This window comes from Pinus tabuliformis, chromosome 3_2, assembly GCF_031772625.1.
Source record: "Pinus tabuliformis cultivar Carrire ecotype Pingquan chromosome 3_2, CPIR1, whole genome shotgun sequence".
NCBI classification, from domain to species: domain Eukaryota; kingdom Viridiplantae; phylum Streptophyta; class Pinopsida; order Pinales; family Pinaceae; genus Pinus; species Pinus tabuliformis.
In genome coordinates, this window is record NC_142302.1 from 1,055,799,195 (window position 1) to 1,055,809,109 (window position 9,915).

The following is a 9,915-nucleotide window of genomic DNA, read 5'->3' on the forward strand; positions in this document are numbered from 1 at the left end:
GGATTGGATACTAATGATGTAAAAGAAGAAGAATAGATAATCAAAAATAGGAATGATGGTATCCAAACATTGAGGAAACAATTGAAGTTGCCAACAACTGAACATCCACAAGCTCAACAAGTCAATGAGTTAGAGGAGGAGAAAGAGAACATGCTTTCAATGATTATAGAACATACAAATTCAGAAAATGGAAGAAGAAATGAAAAAAATTGATCAAGGAAAGAGAACTACAACTCAACGCTACAGTGGGTACTTCTACGACAGAAAATTCTAGAGCAGTGGTGTCCACAGAAGAGATAAAGCCCATTGGTCAAAATTCAGTAGAGCAGTTATCAAAAGCTATGGGATATCTATATTTAAATGATATCGAAATTGAGAAGGTTATAGTACAACTTAAGAATATTCACAACAATAAAATTAAAACTAATAATGCATATTTTGTCGAAATACGGAAAAATTACAAATTAACTAAACAATTAGAAATCTATGAAAATGAATAATTGATTGCAGAGACTTTATCTCAAGCGAAAGAGAAAATATGGATTGATATTAATGCATCTTTGACTAAATTATGGCCATCAATTGCAAGTATTTTTGAGGAGGAAGATTTAGTGTAGAGGTCAAAGGCTGTAGTAGCAGAGATTAAAGAAGATCTAAATCATAAATAAGGAGAAGCTATTAGGAAAATCAAAGTTTTGCATTCTAAAACAAAGGAAGATCTTGAAGAGTTTGGAATTAAAGATAGGACTGATGCAGTTTTAGAGGTAAGAAAATTTTTAACAAAAATAAATCTAATGTTACATCTCGAGAATAAGTGCCACAACTTAGAAGTGTAGATCAAGAAATTCCATAGTAATTTAATGCTCTGTGATAGAAAGGACTCTGAGATATATGAGGTTCTAGTTGCCAATTGATTCCACTAGAAAATTATAAAAACATGTTACATGAGATCGCAACGGATAAAACCAAATTCACCAAAGTTAGAAGGATAATCATTGGCAAATCATTCATGGAGGGCCTAGAATATGATTTGTTTATTAAACATGAAATTCAACATTTATTTTTAACTAGGCCTACTTTTGAAAAGTATACAAAAGTTGATGAGTCATACAAGAATTTAACCAAATTTTCTATCCGAGATGATGAAAGATGCGATAAATTACTTGATCTCATCAAATAGAACAGAATGCAAAAATTCAGTGAACATAAGGCAAAAGAACAGGAGTAGACAACAAGCTAGTAGGGACTGTAAAAATAAAATTCAATTTCAAGCAGCAGTCATCAAACAATAGTCTCAAAATATGCGCTCAGTGTTCAAATCAGTTTAGAATATCTCTTTTTATGTTTTATTTTTGTAAATATCCAAATTAGTTTTGTATCATGTTTCAGTTTAAAATAAATTTTCTTTTGAGATTCATATATTTTGAGTTAGACTCTATAAATATTTTGTAATTCAAAGAAGATAGGGTTGAACCCTTGTCAGAAATCAATTACATGATTTTAATGTTTTAATCTATTTCTGAAGATAATTGAAGGATTCTGGATTCATTCTGAACAACTTGTGTACCTATGTGAGTTTGTCTTGTTATTCAATTATGTTTTTCATATTTATTTTTGCGCATGTTGAAGGTAACATAGGAGTTTGGGCAAGGCTAGATTGAATGTCAATCTCCATGAAAGCCCTTGCAAAGTTATAATTATTAAAATATATTAATTAACTGAACAATTTGTCTTTGTTAATTCCTCTAAATCTTTTAATTGTTGTCTTCTCTCATCTCTTGGATATGTATTGTTTGGTTGTAGAAAGCTTCTACATGCATCCATTGTATATGCTAAATTATATGTTCAATATGAATGTTTAAAAATTATATATCTTCTTAATTTTTTATTTTCAAATCAATTTAAAGATTAATTCTGTTAGGAATGAAAATCAACCCTTTAGTTTTCTCAGAAATACTTTTGAATTTACAACTCTTTAAAGTTTTAATGCATTGGTCATCCAATTAAATCAAAACCTTACTTAGATGCTTTGGCATAGTTCCTCAGCCTAGAGAGTTCTACAATGATACAACAACTACCATCAATTGTTGATAATGTTATTAGCAATGTAGGTCATTTTTAACACTACCACCTAGAGTCTTGTGCACATAAGATTTTTCTACTCAAATTTCTCTATTCATAGGTTTCGGCAGAGGTCTAAGCATAATTTACTTTGTTATGCAGGTTTGCTATATTGAAGAGTATGCAGAGACAATGAATAATGTGTGTGGTTGCCCTAAAGGGGGTGCTCATAGGTGTCAAGAGTGTGGCATTAAAGAATCTGTGGTGGTTGCCGTAAAGCGGGTGTTCATAGGTGTCAAGTATGTAGCCTTAATTGCAATATAGGTGTGCTTGTGAAAGAAGGTGATGCCCACTGCAAAATGGTGGAGGCAAGTCAAGCAAACTTATGGAAATAAAACTTTGGATATGAGGATGTATAGATACAATATAAATTTCTAGCCACTTTGGATGTCAAGCAAACTTTTGATATCATTAAAAGTCAGGGACATTGGATATCAACCGAACTTTAGATATCTTAAAAGTCAAGCAACTTTGGATGTTATAACTTTGGATATCTTAATGTTTTTGAAAACTTTGATATCAATAAAAACTATGATATCTTATTTTCAATAAACTTTGAATATCTTACTTTGATAAGAACATAAATGTCTTGAAAACAGAGGCCTAGATCTTGTTGTCGAAATGCGATTAAAATTAAAATTTCAATTTAATTTAAATTTGATGGTTTTGTTGAACATTATTTAATATAATCCAATAAAAATAGTCAACGGTTCCTCCAATGGCTATGCTGTCTTCGACAGAACTAGGAAAGACTGCTGGCATATCTCAGTTACCGTGTTTGGAGAGTATCTCTATTCGAAAGCAAGTTATCAAAGATTAAAGGATTTCACTTTCGGAAAAAAATCCAAACACCTTATGTTTCAGAAAAGATTTCTCAACGCCTTCGATACCTTATTGTCATAATTTATTTTAGAAGCATATGAGCTGCATCGAGCATGTTACATTATATATCTATCGAGGCAGTTGACATATAGGGGACATATTCATATTGGCTCTATTCGTGCGTCGGACTGCGACACAATTACGGAGTAAAGTTTACAGAGTATACAGAATGTTGGTTAGGGTAGAAAAGCCCAAAGTGACGCTCCGTCTCATCACCAGCTTTTCTGTTCTCGTTGAAAAGTGCGAAGATGTAGGTCTCAATGCTCGTTCCCGGCCTCTTGGGAGTCCCTACATTTGAGAGCACATGGCGGACGAGATTGTTGTTATAAACACCAGCGTTGTCAACCGTGGCCACATCATTGCCACCAGAAGGCCATCCGCTTTCAGTAACGATGAGTGGGATGTTGCGATACCCCAAGTCCTCCATGGCCGAAAGAAGGGTATCGACGAGGGCATCGAATAAGTTGATGTAGCTGCGACCCTCGTCCTGCACCACGGTAGAGGTTGACCTAAACAGAGCGTAGTCCAGAGAAATGGAACCCCTGTTCCCAGTGTAGCTGAAGTATGGATAGATGTTGGCCATGAAGGGAGACCCGTGATCTGACAGGAATTGAAGTAGAGATCTCATGATATCTTTAACCTCGTCCGTGAAGACACCTTTAGACGGCGGGAAGCCATTAGTAACGCCCGAGGAGTGAGTGGTAGAGACCTTGATGTTATTCTGCAGATTGGCGTTCTGAATCGCGGTTTGAATGTTCCTCATGGCAGGAACAAGATACGATACGTACTTCGTGCTTGTCAAAACCTCGTTGCCCACTGCAATGTATTTGATATTGGTGGCGGGATAGAGGGGGCGAATGTTGTCGTTGACCCAACCGTTCGCTGCGTCCTGGCTGGAGGATATGAGCTGCAATTCGTTATTACCAACTCCCACAATTACATCGATCCCAGAATTGGCAAAAGCTCTCAGTACATCTCTGTTTGCTTGGAAAATCCTCATTTTCCCGATGTTATTATTCTTCATCAAAGTTACAACCTGACCTGCAGGTGGCAGATTGCTTCCATCCATACCATAGTTCACTCCTATTTTTGCACCATCTGCAATATGATTGAATTATAAGCCTCGATTTGGAAATTTAATAGAAATATGTCGTTTGGAAAATTTCAAGGGATATTTTAATTTTTGTAAAATTTAAAAATTTTGATCAATTTTATTTAATATGTAAATTGTAAAATATTTGGCCATATTTTTATACAAATTTTCGAATTTCAAAGTGTTTTGGTTCTTGCAAAGCTAGAAAATATATCATAACTCAGTTGTCAAATCAACAATGGGGACATCTGCTATCCCTAAATGCAGACCCACTCATCACTATTATTCAAGGAATACTATCACTATTATCCAAGGAATACTATGTATGTTAGTGATCTGTAAGAGGATAGACTTTCAGTGTTGCCACATGCCTATGTGTCTTGGGCCATTAACCTATTTTCTTGTAAAAGGTAAAAGAGCTCTTAGACAAACAAAACTCTATATAATCTATATAACCCAAATCAACTTATATTCATTAAACTTTTTCACATGCACAACTATCCATAGAGCTGCAACTCTTGGCTTTCACACATTACTAAAACTCATCTACAGTATATAAAGGTGTAACTTACTAAATATAAGATCATAAGACTCTAATTTACTTTACTCAACTTCCACTAATATGTTTATCCAAACTTACATTAAATTAAACTTGTGCAAATATAAATTTAACTTGAATTAACTATTTCCAATATATCTTCAAATTTCTAATGGTTTAGTTTATAATTTTCTTTATAATTCTTTTGGATAGTTTAGTGGAAGATTAATTATAGTCTAAAATCTAAAATTTAACTGGAAATATAAAATTTTATTAAAAAAACATAATAAATAGATAGATAAGCTCTTTTTTAATATGAAACCCTAAATTTTTCATTCAGATTTTTTTCCAAGTTCATATTTATCTTTCAGATTGCAATAATTTTGTCCATATTCAGCTTTCCATTAGAATTCATTACGGAATTAAAAAGAATTATTTAAACGTTGATTAGTGCTAATTTACCTGCAAGGATTGAAGAGCAGTAGATGGCAATGTACCCAATCTATAAGATGCTAGTTGCCATTTTTCTCATCACCGGAAACATCAAACATGAGAAATGCAGGCAAAGACATTCAATTTATAAGAAGTTCCATCGACTGCGGAGGGATTAAAAATTAACAAGTGCTGCGCTGATTGAATTATAAGCCAATTTGGTCATTTAACAGAGATATGATCTGGCAAATTTTAAGAACTGAAATTTATTTTAAAATTTAGAAATTTAGAAAAAATTTAATGATTTTTAATATGCAAATTGTAATATTTAACAATATTTTTATAAAATTCTTTAAAGTTTTAGTGGTTTTTCTTTTCTTATATAGTGAGAAAATCTATTATAACTAAGTTGTCAAACCAATAGTGAGTACAATAGCAATTCCCAAATGTACTCCTCATCATTCTTATTCAAGGAATGTTATTGTAAGGAGAGGTTTTCGCTCCTGCGGCATAAGTATGGGCCTTGGGCCATTAACCTATTTCCTTATGTCAAAAGAAAACTAGCTCTTAACCAATCATAACTCTATATAGTCTACATAGTCTATATAGTCTATCTTCAACTAAAGCATAAAAGAAAAAACACAAATTTAGACACAAAAAATAAATTTATATTCAATAAACTTTTTCACATACACAATTATCCAAAAAGATGCTGCTCTTGGCTTTCCCTCATTACAAAGACCCAACTACAATTATATAAAGACAGAGCTTACTAATATGAAATTATCGACAATGTAACTAGACTTACTCAACTTGTTCTAACTTTCTCATGTAAAATCACACTAAATTTGAATTTCCCAAATATAAATTGAACTCTAACTCACACACAGTAATTTACTATGTCTAAACTATCTTCAAATTTTTCTAATAATTCTATAAAGTCTATAATATTTCGCAACTTTTAGTGGAAGATTAATTTACAATTTAAAATCTAAAATTTAGGTGAAAAACTGAAATTTCTTTTCTAAAAAATGAAAAATTAGGCTGCTCTTCAATATTAAACCCTAAAGTTTTACTTTGCATTTCGTTCATCTTCATATTTTGTGCATCTTCAGCTTTCCATAAATTTTTTTGCCAAAATTCATTACAGAATTAAAAAGAAGAATTTAAACGTTGATTAATGCTAGTTTACCTGCGAGGATTGAATAGCAGAAGATGGCAATATACCCAATCAATATAATGCTCGTTCCCATTTTTCTCATCACTGGAAACATCAGACACGAGAAATGCAGGCAAAGTCATTCAATTTATAAGAAGTTCCAACGAATCCAAAGGGATTAAAAATTATCAAGTGCTGCGCTGAGTAGGATGCCGTGCCGTATGCGATGGGCTGCATCGTGCGAGGTGGAGTGGATGAATTGATCGATCATGGCATTTCCTCGCAATGCCTATGATATGATATGTCGTCTTCTATTTCACCGCATATTTACCGTAACGAAAACCACAGGCACTTTTATTCACAGATTTTCTAAGATTTTCTATCTACTTGGTTCAACTTTCAGGCTGTGATTCGTCTCTACTGCTTCAAAGTCGCACAACACTATTGCTTGCTTACTGCAGAATTGGCCAGTGGAAGTATTTGCATATATTGCTGTTCTTTCTCGCAAATGATTCCCAACCGTGGGCCACGGAGAAAAAAATTAGTGTGACAACGCATGTGGGTCTATGTTCTAGAGCATGCGTCCTTCCATTTTCTCTCCACTACTGAGCATTCACTAATTAACAAAGATATATGTTGCAGAGCATGCGTCCTACCATTTTCTCTACAGTAACGAGGATTCACAAAAAGCCCGGTAACTGAAAGTCGCAACCGATCAATTTGACGTTAGTTGGTTATTCCGCATTTGGAGAAGGCATCTAATGATACGAGATAGGTTTCGGAGGTATGCTCCATCATTTTCTGCCACTGAATGACCATGACATTGTGTCCCTCGACAGGATACTTTTAACATGTTCTCATAATTTTAGGGTTACGTGTCTGGATACTATTGAGTGTTATGATAATTTTAGGGTTAGATCGGTTAGATGTCTGGATACTTTTGAAACGTTCTGATAACTTTAGGGTTAGATGTCTTGATAGGAATTGACTTGCACTCACAAAATCATGGTCACGACCATACTGTGAACGATGAGCTACTTCTTTTTGATATCCTCATAACAATTTGACGGAAAACATTTAAACCGGTATTAAATTAGATCACCAATAAACACTCTTTATTCCTTATATTTATATATATATATATAAAAAGAAAGTATATCATCCACGAATAAAGACCATACATTTTATGATACCTCATATGTGCGGATATTAAATTTATTATTTATCTCTCCAAACATTGTCAAGGTGGGTGATGGATATGCATTCATGACTAAAACATTGTTTAACTTTAAATATACATAATTTCATTTCATGTTTTTTTTAGAAAATCATTGTTTTAACTTTAGATATATATAATTTCATTTCAACTTATTTTTTAGAAAATCAATAATATAAGGTATTTTATTTTTTTAGATAATCAATAATATAAGGTATTTTATTTTATTTTATTTTATTTATAAGAGTTTTTAATTTATTATAAAACTATATTTTCTTAAAATTCCTTACAAGGATGAAGGATATTTTCAAAATATTTTATTTATAAGAATATTAAATTTATTATAAAAATATATATTTTTTAAATTATGATGGATACGGAAAAGTTGTAAATATTATTTAAATTTAAATATATTTTATTTTGTTAGATTTTAGATTTTTGTAATCTATATTAATAATAAAATTGTTTTTAAGATTAATTATATTATTAAGATTTGTTTACAAAATCTTAATAATGTGATCAAATTTTAATAATATAACTAATCCAAAAAATAATTATTAAATCTTCAAAATACTAAATATTTGAAATTTTATTTTATATATATATATATATATATATATATATATATATATATATATATATATATAATATCTTATCAAAATATATCATATATGATAATTACTGTTAAGGTAACTAAATTATAAATATTAATATTGCAGATAACTATAAAGAGATTGCGAATATATATATATATATATATATATATATATATAATATCTTATCAAAATATATCATATATGATAATTACTGTTAAAGTAACTAAATTATGAATGTTAATATTGCAGATAACTATAAAGAGATTGCGAAGTGGGTGGAGGAAGTGCGCTCAACGTTCTTCTGCACTCACCAATTACAAGTAAAATTGCAATGTGCCTCCCAATTCAACCAACGACAGCTTCTACAAGACGAAAACTTGTGAACACTACTACGAACTACCTCTCCTTCTCCACACCCTAAACAAGATACCACCATGAAGAAACCCATGCTGCATCTTATGTAGCACTTGAACCACCTACACAGGCATAAATGCCTTCCTCAGCTTGCGTATTCCCTCACATGAACAATCTGGTTTGGGTACTGGCACACTCCCGCAATGTGCTCTCATGTGCATGACTAACCTTCAAAATGGTCGGCAAAGGGGATTTCCACCTCATCTGGAAATTATTTTTTTATATTTTATTTGAAATATAAAATTTATATATTTTTTTTCACTCAAATTTTATACATTAAAGTCTTTGATTTTAATCTTTTAAATAAATTCTATTTAAAGCATTTTCTCAAAATTATATTTTAAAATAAATTATTAATTAATTAGTGAGTAAATATGGAATAAATTTATGATTTCATTAATAACTTTAATTTTAAATCAAAAGTCAGATTATAGCCGTTAAAGTAATAAGTTGATATATTAAATTTAAATTAAAAGTTACTTAAAAGAATATCGACCTTACCACTCTTTTATATTCTCAACCATAATAGTACATGTTATCATCTTTGTTGTAAATAGTAATTAGGGTTAAAATAGTTTGGGGTTTTGGGAGTAAAGTATAAAATTATTTTTAATTATTTTGAAAGTTTGTCATTTTTGCATATAAAGAAATTTATCTCTTAAGACTTAGAGATATCAAAGCTTTTTATTTGATCAATAATGCATAAATTATTTAAGGGGATTTGTTAATTCTTAAATAATGATAGTGACATATAGTAGTTAGTGATTGATACCTTTAATGTTGATTAATAATATGATAGATTTTGCCTCATAATGAAATTAAGCTATCAAAAAATGTAAAGTGGGTGATTTAATTATAAATATAATGAAATTTTTACTTTAATATAATTCTAATTAGTATAGTTTACTTGAATGATAACATCCTAACCTTTAGTATAGTAAAAACGAAGGAGGGATATACTATGGAAGAAATAAGCAACTCTCAAAAAATGTAAAGTGGATGATTTAATTCGAAATGTAATGAATTTTTTACTTTAATAAAGCTCTAATTAGCATAGTTTAATGGAATAATAACATCTTAACCTTTAGTATAGTAAAAACTAAGGAGGGATAGAATATCGAAGAAATAAGAAACTCTAAGGTGAATCCAACCCAAAATGAAGAGTGCTTACAGAAGACTCATTCATTCACCAAATCATTCGTACATAAATAAGATTAGAGATTGGTTGAAAAAATTCCTCAAAAATAGGATTTAATCTAAGTGATCACAACCAATAGCTAATAATAAAATAAATAGGAAAATTCTACATTTCTCCATTATTCCAAATCTACCCCTTAATGAAGAAACCTTATATAACTACTGTCCTTGTTTCCTACATCTACCTGTTCATGGAAAATTACATCTCTACTCATATATACTTAGTGAATAGATGTATCAAACATTTTATATGCCTTAAATTCTGAA

At 30.9% G+C, this 9,915-nt stretch overlaps 1 protein-coding gene across 1 annotated transcript; it reads right to left on the reverse strand.

The window, feature by feature from the left end:
* Positions 1-2,975: 2,975 nt before the first annotated feature.
* On the reverse strand, positions 2,976-6,435 carry LOC149184237 (glucan endo-1,3-beta-glucosidase-like). The gene is made up of 2 exons (XM_089418864.1): positions 6,259-6,435; positions 2,976-4,101 (listed from the first exon to the last, which is right to left on the reverse strand). Exons 1-2 carry the CDS (start codon positions 6,338-6,340, stop codon positions 3,143-3,145), a joined length of 1,041 nt encoding a protein of 346 aa, XP_089274990.1. The 5' UTR covers positions 6,341-6,435; the 3' UTR covers positions 2,976-3,142.
* Positions 6,436-9,915: the final 3,480 nt, after the last annotated feature.

Excerpts from the sequence above, each read along its gene's own strand:
- LOC149184237 (XM_089418864.1), bottom strand. The coding sequence starts at position 6,340 with ATGTTTCCAGTGATGAGAAAAATGGGAACGAGCATTATATTGATTGGG. Across the intron at positions 4,102-6,258 it reads CTGCTATTCAATCCTCGCAG|ATGGTGCAAAAATAGGAGTG; the intron begins GTAAACTAGCAT and ends ATCATATTGCAG.